This window comes from Myodes glareolus, chromosome 17, assembly GCF_982192425.1.
Source record: "Myodes glareolus chromosome 17, mMyoGla1.1, whole genome shotgun sequence".
NCBI lineage: Eukaryota > Metazoa > Chordata > Mammalia > Rodentia > Cricetidae > Myodes > Myodes glareolus.
Window position 1 is genome coordinate 25,302,987 of NC_142042.1, and position 26,625 is coordinate 25,329,611.

The following is a 26,625-nucleotide window of genomic DNA, read 5'->3' on the forward strand; positions in this document are numbered from 1 at the left end:
CGGTGTTGGTGCCTAAAGCCTGTGTTCTTACCCTGCTGCCCTCCAGTCCGGGGAGCCCCCACCTGTCTGAGGGACCCCGCAGAGCGCGTACTTCCGCCCCCTCGTCCCAACCTCCCGCAGTTTTCCTCGGGCTCACCCTTTCAGGCAGGTCCCCCTGCTCTCCCTCTTCCAGGCTGTGCTCGCAACTTTTCTTGCAGCCCGGGGCAAGCGCCACTCGTGGCAGACGCTGGTGGCGCGCGGCGTCCCCGCCTCCTGAGCTGCCCCAACCGCGGGGGCCAGGGGAGGGGCGAGCCCCGGCGCGCGCCCAGGGCACGAGGGCGGCGGGGCAGGGAGGGCGGCGGGCTGCGCGGCTCGTCCCTCCAGCTTCGCCCCTCCCCGCGGGCGGGCGGCGCGGCTCCCGCCGCAGCACCTCCCCTCGCCAGGAGGGAGCCGGAGGGGCTCTGCCAGCCCGCCGCAGACCTGCCCGGCTGTGCGCCGCGCCCTGTGCGTCCCAGCAGCGGCGGGTGTCGCGCCGAAGGAGACCCGGAGATACCGGGACGCACGGCTCCTCGTAAACCGCAGTGCCCCGCGCCCTGGCCCCCCGGCATGGCTGTCCTCCTGGCGGCGGTGCTGGCGTCCTCTCTCTACCTGCAGGCGGCCGCCGACTTCGATGGAAGGTGAGATGGGTCCCCGGCGCCCTCTCCTTCCCGCAGGGACCTCCGGTTGCGCAGCCCCGTTCCGCACTGGGAGCTCGTGTCCCGCTTGTAGTGAGCGCAAACCGGCGCAGGGACACAGGTGGCGAGTGGGGCGTCCCTGCAGCCCGCGGCCAGTGCTCAGGGTGGACTGTGTCCGGAGGGGAAACTTGCAGGTGACCGGGCGGCTCGACAAAGGGTGGCGGCGAGGACGCGACTCGGGAACGAGGGGTTCCCGCGTGCTCCCCTCTTGATTTCTGGAAGAGACGGGAGCTCAACATGAGGCTGAGGGGACCCTCCGTGCGTGTGCGTGTGCGTGTGTGTGTGTCCTCTAGAAGGGACAGAAGCTCAATATGAGGATTGAGAGGGGACGCTTCGTGTGTGTGTGTGTGTGTGTGTGTGTGTGTGTGTGTGTGTGTGTCCACGCGGCACCACTCAGACCTGGCGGGCCTGACTGATGCATGCTCTGACAGGTCCCAACAATCTCGAGCTGGGTCTCCGCTGTCACTGAGCGTGTCCTCCCAAGACTGCGCGACGCGCTCTCTCTGAGATCCCTCGCCCTCCGTGAGGGTCGCTCCCCTCAGTCCCTGCTGAAGGCCTCTGCTGGACAGGTTTCCCGCTGGTTCACCCGCCACCCACCCCGCCCCCACCCCTAGAACCTGTCCCTCCACTGCCTTGAAGATGCCGCACTTCTTTTACCTGCAATCTTGGAACGAATCAATTCCAGGATTGATTGGCTTTTCCGGAGGGGAAGCCACGGAGCGCGGAAGAGTGAAGGCAGCCAGCGCTCCTTGTTCAGCACCTGGTTGGAGGAAATAGAAAGTTGGGGGTTATTTTGTACCTTGGGCCTGAGGGTAAAGAGAAGATGAATTGAAAAGATAAAGAGTTTAAGGAGAAGTGGGAAGCAGTCAGGGGCTACGGCTTTTATTTTTAAAATCAATTCTTTGTCCACATGTGAACTGCATTGCTTTGGGGCACACATTCACAAGAGGCACACACACACTTTTAAATGTATTATTGCTTTTAAAAGGCGTCCAAAACAGCCTATTTAGATGTGCGGGAGTAAGTCAGTCTGGTAGGTGTGAATCTAATGATCGCATGCTAAGCGTTCTCTGATACATGGGATCTACACCTTAAACTTGCAGTCTCTGAATTGCTGATGCAGGCAGCTTGCAAAACACAAGGAAACTTTATGCATTCCCCACAGTTTAAATTCCTTGGTTTTAGACCTCTTACTCTTACGGCATGGCAGTGATGGGAGGGGGTAGTTGGATCGGAATGAGTTTTGTTGCGTTTGATTTTTGAATAGCCTCTTCTTGCCCATTTCCTTATCAGCCCTTTATACTCAGCAAAAATTCTTTCTGCTTTGCCAGGTCTTCGGTTACTCAACGCTTTTCACTGTATGGTGTATCAGTGTATGGTGTATTAGTCGAAACTGCCCCCCCCAACAGCTGTGGTTCTGGGGAATCTGTTTTATTTCAAGCTTTCAGAAACCACCCTGTGAATGGTGGTGGCCTGGGATGTCTTGGTTTCAGCTGGCACTGCTTCTCTCCCGACTCCTGTGTGCCGGGTGTGTGTATGTTTAACTTTACAGTTAGAAATTAGGTCGTTGGAGAACTATTACTGAGAAGGTGTCCTGTCCTGAAATTCCTACAGACAGTAAGGAGTTTGTAGCAAAGTGCTGGGTGTGGTTTAAGTAGATTTTTCTGTGTAAAACAAAGAGAGAACGATTTTAAATCTCATGTGTCTTTATTTATTTTACATTTTTTGTTTGTTTGTTTGGTAGGTGGCCCAGGCAAATAGTATCTTCGATTGGCCTGTGTCGTTATGGTGGCAGGATTGACTGCTGCTGGGGCTGGGCTCGCCAGTCCTGGGGACAGTGTCAACGTGAGTATCAGGTCCGGAAGCTCCAGTTCCCTGGGATGTATATCTTTCCTCCATGGTTCTAGACTTTACTCTGCACTTTGGAGGGGTTGCTATTACCAAGCAAGTCTTGGCTGTGCGAATCTGCCCCAAATCCTTATTCTGCCCCTTTCCAACCCAAAGCACCTGTGTCACGGTGCCAGCTTTACCATTCACAGAGAGTCTGTTTGTTTATTTTATTATCTTATGTGTATGGGTGTTTTGCTTGCATGCATGTCTATGCACCATGCGAGTGTTGGGGATTTGAACCTAGGTCTTCTAGAAGAGCAGCCAGTGCTCTTAACTACAGAGCCATCTCTCCAGCCCTGTGCTGCCCATTTAAGCTTTTGTCCTCAGCTTCCACAGGGTTCTTATCGGGCTGCTTTCTTCCTTTGCTCCAAGCTCTGAGATGAAAATGAGATAATGTGTCTAGACAATATTTACACTAAATAAACCTGGAACTTAAGAGTACCTATAAAATCTTCATCGGAGCTAGTGTGTAAAATGACACACTTGCCATTGGCAAGTCTTTTTTTAGGGAGAGAAGTTGTGCTGACATCTACATGGGCCAACCAATAGAGTCATGGAAAACATCATTTGTAAATTCCATAATAAATCAAAGCCTTAGAGTCAGCGCCAAATCAGAACACTGATTTCTGTTTTACTCGTGATCAAAATAGACACATGAATGATAAAGTTCCTCCTCGTCCTAAACAAAAATGTGAATCATTTAGCACATTTTCCAGATTTTACTGAGTTCTGAATCTCAAACATTTACCCTGGTCTTCCCGTTTTTCTCCGACCCCTCCACAAAGAGACACCCCAAATGATCAAGACGTTTGTTTTCTGGGGCATCTTTTGAGCACAGCATCTTGTAAGATGAAGGGCACTGAGCTGGACTCCACACTGGGACAACTTGTCGGGCGTGAGGTATCATAGAGGACAGTGGAGGAGGCTTGAGGGCAGTGACAGTGTGGGGACTCGGAAAGATGAGGAGTTCCATCAGCTACTATCAATAATACTCTGATGTTCAACTTCGTTGAGGAAGGAGGACAGTTGTCACAGGTTAATCAGTGGGCATTCAGGCTGTTGTCTCCAGCTGGGGACAGGCAGGTGAGGAGGACTAATGTTTGGCTTCCTTGCTCACTCATGGCATTGCTTCCTGCAAAAGAGAGATGAAGTTTCTGGTTTCTAGTCCATGAAAGGACCAGGCAACATTGTCCTGCTTTCATTGACTAATCTATTCAGATTAATCGATTAAGTTGTTTCAAGCGGAAATGGTCCAAAACGGGACTGGCCCCTGGGAGGATGTAGCCTTCTGCCAAATACATGACAGTGTTAGAAATCCTGGCAGTCAGAGGCAGTCTGGAGGCTGATGGGCCACCAGGCTAGATTACCAAAGAGTAAAGAGACCCAGTCGTGAAACAAACCCATCCTCGATGAGAACAGGGTCAGACTCTTTGCTGGAAGGAACTCACTTGCCTTCTTCCCTGCTGGAACTCTCAGGAAACTGACCAATTGAACACTGAAGGGCCTGGAGGTCCATGCAGTTGCCCGGACCCTCCCGGGTCAAGGAGACATGCCCTGGCAGAATGCCCTGTGCGGTAGTGGGGCACACCTTCACACCTGCCCCAGAGGCAAGGATTAGGAGAATGTAGGTTCGATGCCAGGTGTGTTGAAAGAATTCTAGTGTGAAAACTCCCGAGCTCTCTGGAGAAGTCCTGCTGTGGAATTCCCCAAGCCACACGAGGAGCCAGTCCTGTTTTCCTGTACCAAGTAATTAAGATTTCTCAAGTATGCACTAGCTTGGCAAATCTGAATCTGAACTTTTAAAGTTACAGTGGCGCTATGAGACATCATCACCCCAGAGATTTCCGAGACCTTTTCTTTCTCCCATGCGTTTCCTACCAGATGGGAGACGCTGTCATTTTCAAAGCTTCCTTTCTTTACTGAAAGAATGCCAAGTGGGGGGCACTGGGCATTTCTCCTTTCGCCTTTGTTAGTCCTGAGCTTGCGCGGGAAGTGCTGTGTAGGAGCTGGAGGTTAAAGTGGTCACATTACAGAGGTGTAAGATTGTCTTTGCCACATGGCTGTTCATCTGTGGTGTACGAACCAACATAACCAGGAGGTTATGTTCAGGAGCCAACATAACCGAGGGCGGCGTGGACGTCCGGTCTAGACAGTTCTGTTTGAAATTCCGGTTCGACCTTCTTGACTGTGTGACCTTGGTTGAATAATTCATCATTCCTGTGCGTCCTCTGTTATCTTCATCTCTAAAATCAATGTGAAATATTACACACCTTAACGGCATAGAACGCTGAAATGAGCTGTCATTTGTAAAGCGCTGAAATTCTTCCTGGCCTGAGCAGATGCTACAGCTGTCCTTGGTCTTGTTCAGTGTCCATGCTGAGTGCAGGAAGAGTAAACGTGTGTTGTTAAATTCCGTGTTATTCTATCAGGAAAAATACACGCGTTGTGTTATTGCTGGCCAAATTAAAAATAGTTCCGAGGTTCCCTGTCTCAAGGAAATGAAGTGTCTTCAAATTGAAAAGGGGCCTTGGCCTTTAACACCGAAGATGGCAAGACCATAAGGATGAATTAAGGAGTGGAGCTAGTCTTCTGTCTGTTTTCCTTTTGCAGAATCTTAGATGGTCCAAATGTCCCCTATCAGCTCAGTCTGTCTTCCTTTGTTTTGATCTAAGGTGGAGGAATGTGAGGGCCAGAGGTCAGCTCAGAGGGATGCAGCAGCACCAAAAAGTGGCTTGTGGAATGAATGAAGCCTCTCTAAACTCTCCTGTCGGTTGTGAATGCCTTTTTGAAACTGGAAGTTTTGCATTCAACTCAAGGAAAACACCTCAAATTAAATCTAGGTGATTTCTAGCCTGGTTCTAAAAAATATAACATGAAAAGTATTTTTGGCTCTTTGACCCTTAAAATAATCTGAGTGTTCTTTTCCATACCGCTTGCTTCCTTATCCAAGGTGTCATGGTCCTCTGATTGACTCACTTTGGAATTTTCCTTCAAAACAGCAGAGCAAAACAAATGCTAACTGTGACCACTCTGTGTAACAGGTGGTTACAGTTTATCTCTAAACATAGGTGTTGGTAGGGGAAAGAGGTACCCACATTATGTTGTCTACTGGGTCTTATGTCCTTTGGGTAGAGACCCTTCAGTGAGTGTCTACTCCATTGGGTTCAACATTCATGACATTCATGACATGTCTTGATCCAGCAGTCATCCGAGTCAGATATCTACACTAAACCCTCTCCATCTCACCCCTGCTTGTCCTCCTTCTCCTGGCCTTGTTTAGAGAGACGAGCATTGCAGAGTCATGGAATTGCCTGACCTCCCCTCTGGCGTGCCATCATTAACTACAAAGCCAAATTTAACTCGGGAACATTCATCTTTTTCTCCAGGACTGCCGAAGACCAGAGTAGAACAGCCCAGTGGGCATAGGGTCTGTCCTCATATTTCCTGCCTGTCACCCAGAGCCAATCCCAGCATTCCTGCCATGCTGGAAAGGCGTGACAGTTTCCAGAAATAGGCAGGCTGTGTTTTCATAGTTCTTTTATGGGTCAGACCCTTGGTGTCTTTCTTTTCTCTGACTCTTTGCTTTGTGTTCTTGGCTCCTAAATACATCTCGTGCACACTGAAAATCCCACATTTGATTTTCTAACTGTCTTGGGTTTTAAAGTCATTGGATATTAATGGGGTTCTTTATTATCAGATGAAAACTCTTATGTTCACTATTGGTGGCTACGTATTTACAGCCCCTCAGTCCCTCAAGTATTGTCACAACATGTCTGCTTCTTGCACGTAATTTTCTGTTCTTTAAGTTTCCCCTCATCTGAATGGCACGTTTCATATGAATTATGTTAATTTCCTCTCTCCCCCTGCCAAGTCGAGACTTTTGAGTTGAGATTTCTTCAGTTTCTGTGTTTCATTTCACAAACAAGGAAAAGGACTGGATAACTTGGAGGCTTGGGATGAGGCCCCACTTTTGTGCCTGCTTAGCCACCTGACTGCCTGTAAAGTTCACGGAGAACTTCTGTGATGAGAAGGAACACAGAGTGTCTGGCACCAAGCCCTACAGTTTCTCCCTTCGCTGTGGAGACCAGGCTGGACATACGGCTCAATGACAGTAGTATTTTTTGTTGAGAGCACTTTCCAGAGCTTACAGTTCTTGGCTGTCAGGGAACTGAAGGAGATGATATGGATTAAGACGGTTTTGTATCCTTTATCCTTAAAAGCAGGGAAATTGCAGATATTTGTGTTCTGGTTGGAGAGTAGGGGAAGACTGAACCCTTAGAAACACAGACAGACTGATCTGTTAGTTCTGGGCTCATTCTTCCTGTCATGTCTCTTAAGTTAGTAGAGGCTGCAGCCAGACAAAGCCCACCTGAAGATTTCGGACTTATCAACTCTAAACTTAAGGTTAGTAAAGAAGGGACTGAGAATTGCAAATCATCTTGAAACCGTTTTGCAGTCACCTGATTGTTGGCTTTAGACTGTATGCTGCTTGCTGGTGGGTGTGGACATAGAGAGGATTGATCAGCACATTATTGGATTGTTTTTGTATTTCAAGTAAGAGGCCCAGAGCTTCACTGCAGCAAATGAGATGCTTAAATTTTATGGTTGCTCTCTTGTGTCTTCGCTCAGAAACTGAGTCTCGTAGAAAAAGATGATTTCTTTTTTGATCCTTGCACGGGTCATTAAGTTTTGCCCTCATTCATACTATTTCATGAAGTGTGTCTTTGGTAAGCTAGGTTTTGAATACCCTCTTTAAATGGTTACGAGTAAATTAGAAATTCTTCTTTTTGGCCCTGATGGACAAACCCTGGGGCTTGCACCTGCTGGGCAAGTGCTCAGTCACAGAGCAGCTCCACCTAGCCCTCCGGTGAAGCCATCTTGAAAAGTCACAAGTGTTATTCCCCTCACAGAGGTCTCCTCTAGCAAACATCTTTCCGTCCATAGCCAACAAGTAAAACCACTTTTGTTATGCATAGAGTCTGTCTTATATTACAGCTTATTTATAACTGTACAATTGTGTATGTCCCAAGAATAACTGGGACTCTGGGGTAACTGTTCTATCTGGAGCCATATTGGAGACAGCTTAAAGGAGCCGAACATAGCCCATTGTCCTGAGTTCATCAGCTTCCTCTCCTCATTATGGGATTAGAACAGAGACCCTCTTTTGTTTGTTTTTAAGGTAGGAATACAAGCAAGACTGGATAATTTTAGAGTTAATTTTGTCACCAAACCTGAATCCCCAAATCTTAGGAAGTGAGGTTGGGTTTGTTATTGTTGTTGTTGTTTTCTAACAAAGGGCATTCAGCTGCCCCTTCCCTGGAAAGACTGTTTAAGAACACCGAGTTTCTTGAGTGACCTCGAGTGGTCTAGGAATGTAGATTCCAAGCACAAAGCAGTGTTGAAGAATCTTGACCTTTTGAAGCAGGTAGTTTCTGAGTGTGTGTGGTCTTCAAAGTGAAGTTGTAAAGAAACGACTTTGCTCTTTCCTTTCTTTTCACGGTTAGAACTGATCTTTGCAACAATGCTATTAAGAGCCCCTGATTTCCCAAGCTCCTTCCTCCAGTTAATTTGGACAGCTCTTAACCTTTACGGAGTAGACGTTTTAGTGCTTCTTAAGCTGAAGGACTGGGCAAGTGAAGAGGAAGCATGGTCGACTCTTGAGAGTTAGTGGCCAGGTCTCTCCTCACACCCCTGGCACAGGAAAACACGAGCCCTGCACACAGGGACCTGGGAGCAGAATGCTGCTACTCAGACACCAGATCCTGCAGCACACAGCAGGTGTGCTTCTTGCGCTGTCCTGCACAATGTTTCGGCTTGGTACTCTGTCTGCAGGGTTCGTGCTCTGGGCAGCTGAAGTCAGATCAACTGCTTTTGAGATGATAGTTAGTGATGTTGACCCACTCCATGGGGATTCCACAGCAAATAAAGATGGTATTCAGTGCAGAGATTGGACTTTACTGTCTCCTCCACATTGCAGAGGTAGCTTTGCCTTTTCCTCTTCTTCTTTTTCCTCATTCAAAACTTACTGTAAGTTTACGAATTCATGCAAATACAGAAATTGATGCAAAAACTACAGCGCACTTGACAGTTTCCAAGTCATCCGTGATAAGTAAAAATTAATAAGAAAAGGGCAGCTCTGCCGGTGCAAGAAATCCAATTAGGTCAAATCAAACTAAATCAAATTGCCCATCGTTTTATTAAGAGTGACGCTTTCAGGTGGCCGAGCACATGGCGGGAGACAGGACAGCAGGGAGCACATGCAAACCCAAAGACCACATGTTTCTCCTCTGGGAGTTCACTTAAATACCCTGTGGAAGTGGTCCTGACCCCCCCCCCCCATGGCATGCTGGGATTTGGAGTCCAGACCAATACAACTCCCAGGCCTAGGGGCTGGAATGGATGCAAGGGGCTGGGGGCTACGCTTCCAACTTAACAATCCATCCTTGTCCATGGGCCATGTTGATCTCGGTATCATTGCAATTTTAGTATATGTGCTCCTGGAGAGAGCAGGATCTTTTTCTTTCAGTTGTTTGTAAGTTTTTAAATTTTCCCAAAGCTTTTTTTATTTTAGAATCTTGATTTATTTAGAAAGGAAAATGTATTCATATCCTGAGATAACCACTCCTCAGAAAAATAATCGCCATCAGTGGTCCCGTATGCCTTTCAGGGATATTCTTCATACTCTGGGTCTCTTCTCTGTCTCTCTTGCCACCTACCTGATCTATACAAATAGAAGATAGTGGATAACCGGCCCTGTGCCTTCACTGCAGAACATCTTAAAGTCATTTCCTTATTATCTATATGTGAAAAGTCCCTTTTTATGGATTCTTTGTGTAGCTTCCCTGTAATTAATTAACCAGCCGTTTACTGCTGGGTCTGTGCACTGCTTCTAAAATAACTTTGAACATGAATGTTGAAAACTGCTGAGTTACAGTGTTCTAATATGTAGGAGAGACAAATGCTTGTGTATGTCTGAATGGCATACATATTCTTAGTTCTGGTCAGTTGGAAAGTTTCACACTCGGTGATGCTGAATCAAGAAACTGGTCCATTGCTCGTTGCTTGATTTTAGGATGCTCTCCGTCCACCTCTCTTCCAAGGAAGCCTCTGCTTCGTCTGATCCTAGTTTCCTGTTTCTCCGTAGACTGGTGACATTTGACTGATGTTGGTATAATGGGCTGAAATTTCTCCATTTGTCAATATCTCCCCCTGGCTTGTAGTCATCAGGTTGTCTACTTTTCATTAAGGTAGAGTCTTTTTTACTTGCTAGAAAGAGCCACACTCTCTAAGGAGTTGCATCCACTGTCTTTCAACTTCAGCTCTAATTCACGTGTGTGTGCACGTGGTGTGTGCTGTGTTCCTGGCTCCGTGATCTCTGAAGGAGGACAGAAGCTGAGAGCGGAGTGCTATCTAGGGACACATTGTAGCAAAAAGACCAAAGGCACTTAAGAAAATGAAAATGCTTTTAACACTGCGGGGATAGGGGTTTACATTTTCTGTTGTCTATTTCGGTTAAGTTATTTACGTAACTCATCCTTTGTAAAAAAAAAAATAAGGTAAGAAATGCACATTTAAGTGAAAAAATGAAAAGGAGGGAGGGAGGGAGAGAGAGAGAGAGCCCATTGGAGCTGCAGTCGTGGTAAGTATTTGTTTCCTTCTTGTTTTCTTGACCCTAAGTTCTTGTCTCCAGTAGACATTCATTGTTCCTTCCTAATCTTTTCAGAAATGCCTAAATATTTTTAAGATTTTTCACTTCCCATGTGAGATCAACAAAAATTAAGACTCTTCTGCACCTTAACAAAAGTGTTTGAAGACCAGTCCTTACAGGTTCACGTAAACATGACTCAGTCCTTTAAATGGCGTTGCAGTTTGCTGTCACGCAGATGTTCAGTAAGATTCTCCTACTCATGTGTAGCAAGGTAGTTTTCAGTGTTGTGTTCTTACAAGATATACCAACTACAGTAACTGTCTGAGTGAGTGTCATCGTCACTGTTCCATAAAGCAAAGTATGGGGGAACTCTACAGTGACATCCTGTTCTGAGAGAAAGAGAGAGAGAGAGAGAGAGATCTAATTTTACTGTACATTTTCCTTATAAAAATGTAACTAAAAGAAGAATAAATTATGATTTATTTTATAAAGTGACATTTTCTGCTCAGTCACTTTCTACTTTTGGTGCCTTTGAAGATGCCTTAAACGATATGCAGACTCGATCTCCTTCATCCTGTTTATTTATGTTCTAGCTTGTTTGGAAACTGGTGCTTTTTCAAAATCATTTTCATCGTACGTTGGTTTGTTTATTTGTTTGTTTGAGACAGGGTTTGTGTGTAGCTTTGGAGCCTGTCCTAGAACTAGCTCTTGTAGACCAGGCTGGCCTGGAACTCACAGAGATCCGTCTACCCCACCTCCCGAGTGCTGGGATTAAAGGTGTGCGCCACCACTGCCTGACTTCATCTTACTTTTTAAGAAGAAAGAAACGAATGTTTAAGTAAACAATGAGAGACAGAACAGGAGGCAAGCAAGCATTGTGAATAGAGTACTTGATTTCCTCCTGGTCTAACTGGACTTTGCAGAGGGCTTTTCAGTTGGGCCTGGGTAGACTGGTAGAGCCTGAAGAAAGTACTGTGCATACGATGGTCTGGAACCCAAACTTCAGCCTGCACTCTCCCATACAGTGTGAGGAAGGGCTGGATCTCATGGACTCCTCGCCAAGTTCCTTTAGCAACGGGACCTGGAATCCTGATGCATGGATAGCCTATAAGATTTCTCTTAGTCCCACCCTTCCTCTGTTTCTCCATCTCTCCCTTCTTTGCCACCCCCCCCAAAAAAAAATCATCACAGAAGTCCAAATAGTAACAAAAGGATGGTGTGTGTTCTGAAAGGGCTCCAATCCAGTAAAGTCCCTGTCTCCTTAGGAGAAGCAGAGATACCTATTCCCCAGACACTTACACAAAGCAGCAGTCTAATGTGCTGGGGTTCTCACCTTGAACAGCCATGGAGGAGAACTGAGGAGTTAGCATTTTCTACTTAATCAAAACAAATGAAGGATCATCTTCAGACAATAGTAGATAGCCAGGACAGTTTAGCTTGGGGAGAAAATCAGTTGCATTGGTCTGATTGTTGTTAGTGGTTTTTCTAGGGACATGTTGGGATGAGAAGCAAAATAATTATACTTACTAAAAAGTTGCATGTTTTAAGGTATAACATTTGGTTAAGTAATACCAAATATAATTTTCTACGTTAATGTATTACAGTATCATAGATTTTTTATTTCTATACTTACTGTTACTAATACATAATTAAAGAGACAATTACAGTCATTATAAAGTTCCCATTGAAGCCAACATAGGTCCAGATGAGTTATTATGGTTTTATGGAAAAAACCTCATAAAAATCATCTGCTTGTTCATTTCCATATCATTTCACAGTCTTTATAAAGGATTTCAGTTTTAATTTATCCTGATAAAATTACTAAATCATTGCAGTTCCAGTGGAGGAAGATAGGTACAAATATGATCAGACTTATTTTTAGCTTTGGAATATGGTAGATGATTTTGGGGAATAAATAGATATTTCTATTTTATTAGAAGCCCTTGCTTTCCTGTGTAGTTTGTTATACTAAAAGTCAGGACTAGCCTTGGTAGGTCCTATACTTTTGACTACGGATTTTACATAGATGATTTTCTGGATAGAGTTTAAAGTTAGATAGTTAATTTGGTTAGTGTCTCTCTAAGCATTCTATGGAGTAATGGTGTCAATTCTCCAGAACTGGCTGTTTTCCTGTAGAAACATGATCAGATCCTGTGGTTGGCCAGGGTTGCCTTCCACAGGTGTTGTCCATGGACTCTGAAACCTAAGAAGCTTTTCATCGCATTTAAAATTGGGCTAGTCCACCAAGGGGAGGAGAAAAGCACTCACACTGCTCAGACGAAGACATTCTTTGTGAAATCAGCGTCGTTTGTTCCAGCCATGGTAGTGCCTGTCTTTGATCCCAGTTTTCTAGAGGCAGAGGCAGGCAAATTTCCATGAGTTCAAGGACATCCTGGTCTACAGAGTGAGATCCAGGCTACACAGTGAGACCCCTGTCAAAACCAAAACAAAACAAACCACCAGACCAGCAACCTTTAGTCTTATTTTATAAATGTTAAATTCAAAGTCAAGGTCTTCTCTAAGTGCTAGTTAGAGGTGTGCATTGCGAAGCTGACAGCAACCACTCTGCATAGATTTTCTTCTTCTGTTTTACTTTTTATTTAACTGAAAATTTTTTCATACAATATATTTCAATCAAATGTTTTCCTCCCCTGTTCCTCTCTCTATCCACCCAACTTTATGTTATTTTATAGATTTTCTTTTTTCTTTTTTTTTTAAAAAATAAGACTTGTTTTTATTATATATTTTGCCTGCATGTATGTCTGGGCAACATGTCCATGCCTGGTGTCAGTGGAAGCTGGAAGAGAGTGCAGATCCCCCGTACTGGGGTTACAAATGATTGTGAGCTGTCACGTGAGTGCTGAGCATTAAACCTGAGTCCTCTAGAAGAGCCCCCACTGCTCTTAATTGCTGAGCCATCTCTCCAGCCTCCTTTTTCAGTTTTTAAAATTGTCTGTGTGAGGGGCAGGGGCATAGGTCCATACACATGAGCGCAGCTTCTGCACTGGTTAGAAGAAGGCATTGGATTCCCTGGAGCTACAGCTGCAGGTGGTTGTGAGTAACTCCATGTGAATGTCAGGAACCAACCAGGTCCTCTGCAAGCGTAGTATGTGCTCCTAGTCACTAAGCCATGCCTCCAGCCCCTAGACTTTCTGAATATAAGCTTCCCACAACCCAAAGTCTTTAGTATCTCCTATTTTGATATATATGTACATTAGTTAATATTTTTCCTGCATAATTGCATTTTCCATGATCTGTGGGTTTTGAGAGTTTTCTTTCATAATGTTAAAAATTAATTAGTGTATTAAGCTACTCACTGTATCTTGGTATCTATATACATATGGCTAGGGATTAAAAGTTCTGATATATAGTTTCATTTTTTCATTTAAAATTGTGTTTTGAAGCCAGCATGGTGGCACATGCCTTTAATCCCAGAACTCAGGAGGCAGAGGCAAGTAGGTCTCTGTTAAGTTTGAGGACAGCCTGTTCTACAAAGCGAGCTCCAGGACAGCGATGGCTCTTACAACAGAGGAACCCTGGCTCAAAACCCCCAAATGAATAAGTAAATAATAATAAAAATAAAATTGGGGTTTGAAACAGTGTATTAGCAAAGAAAATGTCAAATTGCTGAGAAATATTGTATAGGTTTGCTAAATTCCCTGTTCTTTGAGCCCATGAGTTCTCTGCCTTTAATAGTCATGAAGTAACAGCCTGAAAACTCGGCTCTTCTCGGCTCTTCTCTTAAATGCCTGTGTTCTGCTGTCTGTCTTCTCGGATGTTTGTGTGTAACTGTGCCAAGCTGGGTAATTGACTGTGAAGAGGTTTTCCCAGATGGGTGTCAAGTTTTTGGCAATGAAAACTATTAAATTTAAGATTGGGATATGGAGAACTTTCTAGACTTTCTAGTTTGGGTAGCTGATGGTTAGGATCTGGCCGATAGAACATTGTTCCTTTCTCTCTCATACCTGTCCCAGTGAGGGCTTGGCACCTGGCCTGCCTGGCCACATGTTTAAGGCGCTCTGTGCCTCAGTCTACCTCATGGGGTCATTGCACTAGCCACTTCACTTTGTAGGACTTCATTGTTTCCTGTCCAAAGGTGTTAAATGGCCTAACAGCTGGGCATCCCACAACCTTTCACTGCAGACTTAAGCTGCAGTAAACTAAACTGCCAACAAAAAAGGCAGGCACCGTGGATACTTATGGTTCCTGACGTATGGTTTTGTATTCTCACCCCTTGTCTGACTTCCCTCCTCTTCGTTCTTTTCCTCCTTCCCGTTATAATTCCCACCGTAGAGTCCAGGCTGCCCTCAGACTTGCGATCCTTCTGCCGCTGCCTCTTGAATGCTGGTATTGCAAGTGCATGCCACCACGGGTAGCTAGAAGGATTGTTTTCCATTGCTCGAGAGCAAGCCCGGGACTCACACACATGCTAGATACACCCTGTTCCACAGAAGTATATCTTTAGCATTGTCTGGAGCTCGGGGTTGTCTCCTAACCTACAGAGCTGGGCTCAGTAGGCAGGAAAATCTAGTCCTGGAGTAGTTTACTTGATTTGGTTTGTTACAGTTTCATAAACTTATCAATGTACTTATTAATTGTAAGGGTATGTAGCAGAACTCAGTGCATTACCAGTGAGAAGTCTTAGATGAACTGAAGCAGTCTTTTGGGAACAGCTACAAGTGGCTCTTCTAGAGTCCTGAACTAGGAACCAGTGCCTTTGCTGGCAGAGCTGAGTGGACTTAACTCTCATGATTGTTTACAATAGCTGTGGAGAAACAAATTGTCAGGAGAAAGTGGGACAGAGTTTTCCTGTGTTATATGCGCCTAATGAGCTTCATCCTAGGGCTTCTCACACTATACTAAGACGCAAGACACATGCAGGCAATGTATTGTTGGCAACTTCTCAAAAATTGGGCTGTAGGTTGCCTGTGAAAATGTCCTTATCCATCAACAGAGAATGGACCCCAGAAACTTTCTGGAAGTCATCTAACCCATGTTTTTTGTTTTGAGTGTTTGTTTGTTTGGTTGGTTGGTTGGTTTTGGTGTTTGGTTTTTCAAGACAGGATTTCTCTGTGTAGTCTTGACTGTCCAGAACTCACTCTGTAGACCAGACTGGCCTCAAACTCATGGAGATCTGCCTGTCTCTGCGTCATGAGTGCTGGGATTAAAGGTGTGTGCCCCCACAATCTGGTCATATTCCGTGTTTAATATTTCTTTAAAAAGAAGTTTTGTATGGTTTTAAAACATAAATGTTAGAATATGGGGCACTGGTTGAGACTTAAGCTAGAAGCCCTAAGAAGTGTGAATACTTGCACCAATACATTTACTAAATCCAGGATGTTCGGCAGCTCATGTTAACTTCTAAAAAGGGACCTAGCCTTGAGATATTATAAGGAGGCAGACTATACAGACCTGTTGGACTCTATGACACTAATAGAGCTAGATTGAAAGTAATGATGTTTTTTAATCCTACAATGACTCCTTTTTTCTTTGTTTAACATCATTTAAAGTATTTTCTGATAAATTATTCAAAACTGGTTATGGAATGTATTAAAGAAATAGTATTCTCTTACATTTTGTTTCTTATGCATAATCATAGCCATACACACGTCTTGCAAATATGCCATCTAGAATGTTCTTTATGCTTTGATTTATTTTCAGTGATTTTAGATGATACTTATAATGCATTTCATTATTTTATTTAAATAAATGGGTCACTATCAAGATATGATGAATTATTTTAAACTAAAGGCAATAAGACAAAGTGCAAACTTTAAACATAACCAACTTGAGTAAAAATATCTAACAAACAAAGCCCAAGGAGATAGAGCAGTGGGTCATGAGGACCTGAGTTTGAATCCCCAGCACCCATATTAAAAACCATGTGTTAAGCACTTTGCTCTAACTCCAGCATTAGGAGGGGGAAGCAAACAGATCCCAGGAGGGAGCTTGCTCACAGCCAGCCTAGCCTAATGGACCAGCCTTTAGTTCAGTAAGAAAGAGACCTTGGCTCCAGGCAATAAGGCAGAGAGTGATAGAGGAAGACACCCCGTGCCCTCTTCCAGCCTATGCATGTGCTCACGCTGGCATACACATCTCCACACTCACATGCATGCAACACACACACACACATACACACACACACACTCATGCATGCATGCTTGCACACAAATCACATCACATATAAACAAACAAAAAGTCTGACAAGCAAATGTAATGCTGGCTTTTAGTAATACCGTGGAATCATTCTGGATGAATAGTTACAATTATTGCTTTGATTAAGGCAAATCAGTCCTAAAAAATTTATTCTGTTACTCTATTAAAAGACCCCATTAAATTACACAAATACACAAAACAGTCATACTTAAAGTGAATGTTTTCTAGTTTAAAGAGGGAAGACATTCATCCTACAGAGAAGTTAACAAACCATCTCTTCTCTCACCCCTAGGACTCTCAGCTGGTCCAACACTGACCACTGTTTGTAGTGCTTTGAGTTTTTTCCCTTTTCTTTCATTTAATGGGGATATGTATGCATCTCCAAAAGACATGGCTGAGGTCTTACAGTTAATTCTTGTTGCTATTGACAACTAAAGCATCCATGCAAGAAGACAGTGCCGTGCAAGGGGAGAAAACAAACTTTCATGTGTTCTTCCCAAAGCTGGAGAGAAAGAGGTAAGTGAACAGCTACCAATGTAAGCGCTACCAGCCCTGGGTATTGACTGAGCCAAAGTCTAAAAAAAATTTTCAGATACTTTGTCCAACTTTTATTTCAATAAAAGGATACTGGCTCTAGGAACCAACAGTTAATGTTTTGAAAATGAAATATCGAAAGATACAGTATCAAAAAAGTCCTGAAATATTTCATTAGAATTTGAACTATAGGTAGCCGACAAGATGGATGTCAAGGTGTCTCAATGGGTAAAGATGCTTGCTGCCCGCCCTGAGAACCTGAGTGGGATCCCCAGGACCAATATGGTTGAAGGAGAAAACCAAGTCTGCTAAGCTGTCTTCTGGTCTCCATATATACGTTGTGGTACCTGTGCACCTATACACACCCACACATGCGCATGCACACACACACACACAGACACACTAAAAATGTTTTAAAATGTTTTAAAAGATTTTGGACTGTAGACAAATAGCATAATTTCAATTATTGCTTAATATTTTTGTTACAAAATGGTTTCTAATAACAAGACGATGACTAAAATACTACTATTTTAAACATGTCCTAGATTTTTGTTTGTTTGTTTCAGAAAAAGCCCTGAAAGTTGAATGTGTGTAAGTCTCCGGGAATGTAACAACTTGGTCATACCCAAGACCTGCCTCCTTACAGAGAAAAGATCTGGAATTTCTATTTTTGGCCATTTGTTTTGCAGCTTTCTACGTCTTAAGGCAGAGACTAGCAAGGATAAGGTGCCAGCTCAAAGGTTAGATGAACGTATTTCTTGACATAATTCTGGCTAATATATGTCTTGAAAGCCATAATATCTAAATGATCCTCTGTGAAGCTATAAGTGAAGCTTGACTTTACTTGGTTTTGAGTGACTGTATCTGGGGGGAACTAGTCCACAAAGATTTTTATTTTTATCTGCTTTTAGTTATTCTAAGCTAATTTTACTATGTTCTCCCAGTTTTTCTTTCTCCCTCTTCTTTTTATAAATCTAACAAACTGACCTCCATTCTAACCTAAAAGACAGTTTAAATTTTTAACACTGAAAGACACAAATATGGAACAGCAAAATCCACCAAATGAAATTACTAACACCAGCCCCTCACTAACCTGTGGGAATTGTGTTCCGTGTTCATTAGTTCTCCATGGAGTAATTCAGGTAAGAAATACTTTTTCTTTTATCAAACAACAATCTGTATATTGACCATACCTTCCACTCAATGCTTTGATGCAAAAATATTCCTTAGTTAAAACGTTTTTACGGTGAGTAAGGCCATTTGCAACACTTTCACCATTTTAGTGAGCTTTTCGGGTAAGATAATACCAAATGATAGCGTGCAGTTGCCTCTAAGGAGGTCACACAAGGTGGTGGCTGTAAGACAACATCCCATGTCACTGGAGACCCTTTACAGGTAGGATTTCAAGAACATTTGATGAAAAAGTCAATCGAAATAGTCAGACTTTGGGGGGGGGGTAGATTTCTGCCCCTAAGTAGAATGCTGCCTATAGAATAATCTCTCTCTCTCTCTCTGTCTCTCTCTCTGTCTCTCTCTCTCTCTCTCTCTCTCTCTGTCTCTCTCTCTCTGTCAGTTATCTATGTACCCCCAGGACAGCTTCAAACAAACTCACTATGTAGTCCAGGCTGACATCAAATTCTAAATCTTCCTGCCTTGACCTCCCAAGTCCTGAGGTTGTAGGTGTAGATGACCAGATCCAACTTTCTAAAATAATTCCCTTTAAAAATTCCTAATTAAGATATAATTAAATTATTCTCTCCTTCCAACCTCTGTCATCACTGCTCTAATATAGATGGTCTTTTTCCCTCAAGTATAGTACATGTATATAAAAATAAGTATATAAATACAACCTACTGAGTCCATATAGCGTTGCATGTAGGTATATGTTTTTCAGACCGACCACTTAGGGATTGGTTATATTGGTTATATTTAGGGGACTCCTTCCTGCGGAAGGCTAATTCTCTCTCTCAGTAGTCCTCAAATGCCTGCAGCTTTTCATCTAGGGGTGGTGCCTGTGATATTTCCTCCATCCATATTGTTATGTCAACTGATGTTTAAACAGTTCTTGATGAATGTGTTGGTCCACGTGAAGATCACAAACGGAGCTCAGAGCTGTGTTTCCCTGCATTGTAGGATGAAGAGCGTACCTACTATGTTTCAGTTGCCTTTCATTTCCCGTGTCCATCTTTTGTAACTCAGAGTGAATTGGAAGGAGGAAGTTTTTCTGGTTGTTTGATGCTGAAATAGAACCTATTGTGGGGATGCTGTCTTTAGCTGGCACCACTTCTTTCCCATGTTGTGAATAATGTCTTTCCATAAAGCCCTCAGCGGAACAGTTTTGGTTAGCTCCCAGTGCTTGCACTTAGGAAAATAACTAGAAGGAAAGAGCATTGAACCATGAGCCTTAGCATTTGCAGTTACTGTGATTTGCTAGGAGATAAAGTTAGGAGTCAGCAATGCACAGAGATGAGCACAGCATGGACCCCGGCTGTCAAGGAACTCGTCTAGATAAGATGGTTGGTCTTTCTTCCTTCTAGAATCCTAACATCGGAAAAAGTCAGAGGTAACGTGCAGAGGCTGGGCAGACAAGATGGCTCAGTGGGCAAATGCTACATGACCAGGTGACCTGAGTTCAACTCCCAGAACTTTTATAAAGATAGACAGGAAAGAACTGGCTCCATATGCATACCATGGCACTCCTACCCTCATGGGTATCTCCCCTCCCCTAATACTAATAAATAAAAATCTTAAGAGTTGAGACAGTTCAGGGGAAGAATCTCTTCCTGCTGAGTAAGAGCAATGGCAAATTCATAGGCTCCATGGTGTTCGGTTAATTCATCTGTTCAACAGATAGGTATTGAGTAGAACTACATGCCTGGTCTTGAGTGAAATGAAGGGCCAGGCCTTCACTCCTCAGCATGGGTGGCTAAGGTCCACCTAGCACTGGATGAGAGAGATGCACTGTGATGTGATGTATCTTGGTGATGGAAACTGTAAGGGTGCCTCTCAGTAGACAGTGCCATCAGACGGGAATGATGTGCTGCGATGCCACAGCTAAACTGTGATGGATAAGGTGAGCGAAGGGCACTTGTGGAAGACAGAAAACTGCACAGAGATCTCAGGAGCCAACATGGGCACGTTCCAGAAACCGGATGAATCCTAGTTCAGCCGTGGGATACGTGTTGAAGGATGTCTGATAAGAGACGCGAGTAGGGATGTCTCCGGGAGCCTTTGATGTCATTAAATAGGTTAGCCTTGACCACAAGGTAATACAGGACCATGGTAGAGATTTTAAACAAGGAAATTGCATGCTATTTTAGAGCGTATCAGCTAGTGCTGATGAGTCAGCGTATAGGTGGATTTCTCTCTGGTTTGAGCTGTTTTTGAAATTGCCGGTGTTTCACAGGAAACATGGATGTCGCAGACAGTGCTGAAAATTAGTCCCTTGGCCTTGCTTCTGGGAACTTGGGGGCTAGAGTTTTTTAAGAAGCAACCAGGACAAGAAGCATGTGTTCCATTTTATCCAAGTACACGTCCTTCAGGGCAAATGCCTGGCACATGAAGGCGTTTGAGGTTTGGGGCTAATTTAGGAACGTCCTCTTTGGCACTTTAAGGAATAACGATTTGAGTTCCCAGCTGGAGCTTTTACAGTCCGCACAGTGAAGTTAGACTTGGTTTTAAGTAGTGGTAGTAACAAAGAGGATAGTAAGGTCCTAAAAGATGGTAAGCCAGGATGGATGGGGAATCCCAGCACAAAGGCGGTCCTGGGACAGGGTTCCATGAAGATCTTTTTTGAGTACAACTTCATTTTGGCGAGAGGCAGAGAGGAGTCCTAGCTCAGGAATTTTAAGTAAGGATCAAATGTGAACATATTTACAGAGCACTTAGCTCAGGGACTGGCGGCTGCGCACTCTCAAGAAAGTGGCGGTTATGGGGGAGAGTGAAGAAGATGGAATCAAGGAGGACTCAAAAGTCGCCTGTGTGTTGTTTGGTGAACTAGAGAACATGGGAGAATGTGCGTACGTTGACTCCAGTTTGGGATGAGTTACGTGTGGACCACTTGAGAAGCTTTGACATGCTGTATTCCAGCATGGGGTCTGGCGCGCCCAGGCTGATTCTGATCCTTCACCATTGACTACGCATATCTTTCTTCCTGCTCTTGGGCCCTTCCAGCAAACTTGGTAATTGCCACAGGTACCTGATAGCTTTAAGTAGAAGAACGTGTCACAGCGTCACCGTGTCACATTTGCTGAAATGTTTTCCAAAAGTTTTCTGTTGGTGTAGAAATGCTGTTCAGTTCGCCCTTCAGCTCGCACTTGAATGGATCTAATGATTTAGCATTTCGTCTAATGGTAGAAACATCAGGGCTAAGAAAAGGCCATCCTCTGTAAGCAGACTGTCGTTCTCTGTGGTTAGCCCTTTTCATTTTATGTCACTACCACTTCTAAATGTAGACAAACGTTTGGCTGAGAGTGAATGGTTCTTGGGAAGGATGAGCAGGGTTGCTTTTCGGGTTTGTATGCCCTCCTGAGTCACAGCCCCAGCTCAAACGCCGTTCTCCTCTGGACACCGCCCTCACTGTCACAAGTGACCTCTGTCCCTCTCTGTGTTCTGTTACTGCACTTGCATGGAGCCTGGTTCAAGCTACCCCACGCTACTGTGGTGGTTTGTGACCAACATTTGTACTGCTGGAGTGTTTGCCCGTGAAGGTAAGCCTGCGTCTTAGACACCTTTCTACAAAGAGTAACAGTCCCTGCAGTGTGCCATCTGGTCAGTTCAGGACACTTCCAAATGTGCAATGGATAGGAACTTCTATTTTATAAGAATCAAAAACTATGAAGGAGCCAGGTCTGGTGGCACATGCATTTAATCGCAACGCTTGGGAAGCAGAGGTGGGTCTATGTAGAGAGTTCCAGGCCAGGCAGGGCTTTGACAAAGAGACTTTGTCTTAATAAAATAAACAAAATATGAAGATATGATCTTAATAAAAAGGCTACTACTTTTAGCAAAGACAATTGACTATGAAATGAATTTCTCCACTCTGCCTCTCTTGTGACTTTATATTTCATTAACTCTCAAGGTTCAAAAAGGAAGTCAGTTTCCATGCCTTTAATCTACTGCATATAATCCAATGACGAGACATTGCTCTGGATGGGATCCTGACGGGAATCTTCAGGTTGCCTTCTGTTTTAAGCATTTTTTTCCTCTGCAGCAAGGCCCCCTCAGGTTCAGACCCTTTTCTGCTTCTTGTGCCTTGCTGGCCCTGCTTACGCTGCTCATTCTGAGTCCCTGCCCCTGTCCACGTGATAAATTTCTATGTGAGATTCAGATGCAGTGCACCGTCCTGAAGGCAGCCCCTGGCACCTTTCTGACTCCCACATCCAAGCAGAGAAATTCTCCAGTGTTCTTTCAACACCTTGTACACCTGTCACGGCTGTCTTCGTCAGAAGACTGTTGTGTTTCAAAGGAACTTTTGTATATTTAAAGAACTCAAGGTCTAGGAGCTAGATTTGTAAAACTCTTAAGACATACTGTGAACTATGTATATGTAAATATACCTATTTGTGATTTATAATATACATATACACAGAGGCTTGGAAGTCCCGAGGAAGGCTGTACTTAGTACAAGAACTAATTCTGGTGGTAGTGAAGGTTAAATTGAGCAGTGAAGCCCGCCTAGATGTGAGTCTAACAGGCAAGGGGAGAGTGGCGTTCTGTATGACAACATGGAGATTTTAGAGTGTTGCTTCCTGGAAGCTGCAGTTAACTGCATGTGGTTAGAGGTGAAGCTGGTTTGGTCTGGGAGGAACTTGGTCATAAGATAGGGTTTGAGTGCTGTCCTAAGTGCTCAACCAAGGGTGATTAGATAGGATGAATGAAAGCGAGCCAGGGAGTGAGTAGAGGAGGAGTAAACTGAACATTTACTGCACGAAGAAGCTTGTGCTGAACTTGGTCAACTCACTTAACCTGTGCTCACACAGTGTCGGTGTCCACGGCTTTCCTGCCTTATATGGGTACCGCAGCAAGAAATCCAGCTACATGAAGTGTGGTGTTTTTAGTTTAGTGTTCAAGAGAACATTTACTAGATAGCCTTTTAAATGGGAATCAGAGGTACTTTACACTGTTTTTAATTACAGCAGGAACTGAATGTTTTGAACTCGTTGAATAATTGACACAACAATGTAGTGTTTGTGGCAAGCTGAGAGTTGTTTTCTCTGGAGATCCTGCTTGCCTGGTAGGTTTTGTTTTGCACGTTGATGGCTCAGGGCCCTTTCCGGTAGATTTTTATAAAACTCTGCCTCCATTGCTTCTATTAATAAGCCGTGAGGTATTTCGCGTTGCTTTTAGCAATGTTTTCTCTTCCAAGGTCAACTGGGCTCTGAAAAGGATTTTCTCTTCATATTTGCATTCCTTTGCCTCCCCAGATCTACCCAAATCAGCTCTGTGAAGCGGCTGGGAGTTAGTTATGGGGCTCTTGAAAAATCTCTTGGTTTTACAGCTGTTCATTCTTCTGCTCAGCTCTTGAATGCCTTCTGTTACCTTGGTCCTTGGTTCTAAGTAAGATGCCCTGTGGGAGAAGGCACAGTATGATGGCAAAGGGAGCCCATGACAATTAAGACTCAAATGCCTTCTGATGTTAAGAAAATCCCCATCAGGGATAGAGCTTAGGTTGGCTTTGTCCTCATCACCTTCTAGAACAGTAGTCCTCTTGGCTTCTCAAGATGTCCTTATTTCCAGACATTGACCTTGACTCCCAGTGTGATTCACTCACGTATGAAACATTATAAAATTGATGTGTGAGATTAATTGTTCCCTAGCTTTGAATAACTTAATTTTTTTTGTCAGAATTAGATTAACACTCTTGAGCTCTCAGAGTGCCAGTTGCAAAAGCTAGAATGGTTCTGAGTGAAACTCTAGCATGCAGTTAAACAGAAAATGGGACTGGGTCATTAGAGAGCTGTGTTTGCTTTGACTGTGGAGACTTGTTTCGCTTTCTAGTCAAAACAGTGACTTAGCAGTTATTCTAAGCCCCATGATATGTGACAGGAATGTTGGAGTAAGTTTTGAGTGTGGTTTACCTATGTGGGCTTCACCCTTGAGCTGATTTTAAAGGGAGAAACAGCTATCAGATCTGTGATCCTTACGTGACTTTTTCTTACTGAGCTGAAACCATGAGAGTGACAGTGACAGTACAACATCCGACGTGGTCCATTTCCAGTACAGCTTCCAATGTGGTCCATTTCCAGTACAGCATCCGAAGTGGTCCATTTCCAGTACAGCATCCGACGTGGTCCATTTCCAGTACAGCATCCGAAGTGGTCCATTTCTAGTATAGCATCTGAAGTGATCCATTTCCAGTACAGCATCCGAAGTGGTCCATTTCCAGTACAGCATCCGACGTGGTCCATTTCTAGTACAGCATCCGAAGTGGTCCATTTCTAGTACAGCATCCGAAGTGGTCCATTTCTAGTACAGCATCCGACGTGGTCCATTTCCAGTACAGCATCCGACATGGTCCATTTCCAGTACAGCATCCGAAGTGATCCATTTCCAGTATAGCATCCGACGTGGTCCATTTCCAGTACAGCATCCAATGTGGTCCATTTCTAGTACAGCATCCGAAGTGGTCCATTTCTAGTACAGCATCCAATGTGGTCCATTTCTAGTACAGCATCCGAAGTGGTCCATTTCTAGTACAGCATCCGACATGGTCCATTTCTAGTACAGCATCCAATGTGGTCCATTTCTAGTACAGCATCCGAAGTGGTCCATTTCCAGTACAGCATCCAATGTGGTCCATTTCTAGTACAGCATCCGACGTGGTCCATTTCCAGTACAGCATCCGACATGGTCCATTTCTTTTGTTTTTGGTATACACAGACCAGAGGTGCCATCTCGCCCTCTCTGATCATCTGTAGCATCTACAGACTCAGGCTCAGTGCATCATCTTCTTTTGGTGGCTTAGAAGATTGCTACTAAATGAAAACAGGTCATCTCTCCTTTCTCTCTCGGTCAGGTAGATGATCCAGTTCACAGAATAAGGCAGATTATGTATGTCGTTTCTGCTGACTCCTGAAAGCCACATTACAGTGGAATTAGTTATTACTAGGCAGGCCAGTTTACACTAATGTGGGGAACCAATTTCATATAGCTTTTAAAAATTGACATGTGCTTTTTGGTTACTTATAAATGATCCTATTGTATGCCTGCATGAATATTTGATATTGTAGAAATAAAAAACTGACACATTCTATTTCTGTACTATACAGTACTAATAGGTCTTCTAACTGTATATCCAGAAAACAAAGCAAAATACCCTTGGCTGACTTAATAAGAACATTTTCGGTTCACATTCCATAGCCTAGTGTTTAAGATCAGTCAGTTGTATTTGGGAGTTGTATTTGGCTGGGTGCAACAGCAACACGGGAAATGGGGCTGGCACTAGGACTTCTTGCTCTACTTTTCTTTCCATTCTGAAGACCACTGGCCCCAAAAGAGCTGTGATTCCATTCCCAGCGATAATACAGACATGGGCCTATCTCACAGACTCCCCTAAGTAGCATCCTAAGTGGCTCCACTCAGTTACTCCCATTATATATAAACTATCCATAATTTGGTTCTTTGGTTACTCCTATCTGCTAAGGGGGATAAGAAATGTCATTATAAACTTCCCCTACACTGTGAAACAAAAGCCAAAAGGACATTTCTGTGTTAAGACAAAAAGGAAATGGAGATAGGAATCCATAGAGTCCCACCGGCCTTTTCTGACCTACCTTGGGCTTCCTTTGACCTCATCTGCTGTCACAGGATAGCCTACAAGAACCACTCCACTCACTGACATCCCCCTTTATAGCCTTCCCCCTTCTGCTTGTCCATATTCTGGAGTCTTTGCCTGCAGCCTCCACTGCGCCTTTAACAGATGCTCTCCATGATTGGAGTTCAGCCTTGAGGCTCTGTAGCTATCATCCACACTCCATCCCTGTTGTCGGGGTTTCTGTAAGTCCCAAAGAAATCATACAGAGGTCTACATTAGTTATAAACTGATTGGTCTAGTAGCTCAGACTTCTTATTAACTCTTATAACTTAAATTAGCCCATTATTCTTGTCTATGTTAGCCACGTGAGTCTGTATCTTATTTGGCGAGACAGTCACATCGTGTTTCTTCTGTGGCTTGGACAGGACTGCAGACCAAGCTTTCCTCTTCCCAGAATTCTCCTGTTCTCGTTGACCCTCCTCTACTTCCTGTCTGGTTGTCCTGCCTAAACTTCCTGCCTGGCTACTGGCCAATCAACGTTTATTTAAAATATAATTGACAGAATAGAGACCATTGTCCCACACCACATCCCTTTTTCAGTTTTCTATTCCTAGCCCCCATCATGGCTTAGAAAACATAGCCATACAGTTAATCTTCTATCACTCCCCCATCTATTCATACTGTGTAGTAGAATACATTGAGTGTAATAAATATTATTTGATACGTTTTTACTGACCTCTATCCCAGACCTAAAACCAAGATTATGAGGGGAATGTCCTTTTATGAAATATTATGTAGAGTGTTTTAATTTTCTGTGAAGAAAGTGATTGTATCAACTCTATGTGCATTTTTAAATGCTTTTTAATAGCTTATTTTAAAAATATATACTTTTAAATAGCTGCTGGGTAATCTGTAATTACTAGTTACTT

The 26,625-nt window shown here is 43.8% G+C and overlaps 1 protein-coding gene and 1 long non-coding RNA gene across 5 annotated transcripts in view; one reads left to right on the forward strand and one right to left on the reverse strand.

Moving 5' to 3' along the window:
• LOC125414657 (uncharacterized) overlaps positions 1 to 336 on the reverse strand; it is a 61,194-nt gene extending 60,858 nt beyond the window's left edge. The window contains exon 1 of the long non-coding RNA XR_014997575.2: positions 137 to 336. This is a non-coding gene — a long non-coding RNA (uncharacterized LOC125414657). The remainder of the gene's footprint in view (positions 1 to 136) is intronic.
• Positions 337 to 446: 110 nt separating this feature from the next.
• Npnt (nephronectin) overlaps positions 447 to 26,625 on the forward strand; it is a 66,510-nt gene continuing 40,331 nt past the window's right edge. Inside the window, exons 1-3 of one of the 4 annotated variants that reach the window (XM_048456816.3) lie at positions 447 to 656; positions 2,458 to 2,558; positions 17,631 to 17,681. In XM_048456816.3, coding sequence (XP_048312773.3) covers positions 586 to 656; positions 2,458 to 2,558; positions 17,631 to 17,681 — 223 coding nt within the window. In that variant the 5' untranslated portion in view covers positions 447 to 585. The remainder of the gene's footprint in view (positions 657 to 2,457; positions 2,559 to 17,630; positions 17,682 to 26,625) is intronic. The other 3 variants (XM_048456818.3, XM_048456817.3, XM_048456819.3) reach the window with 3 other exon arrangements.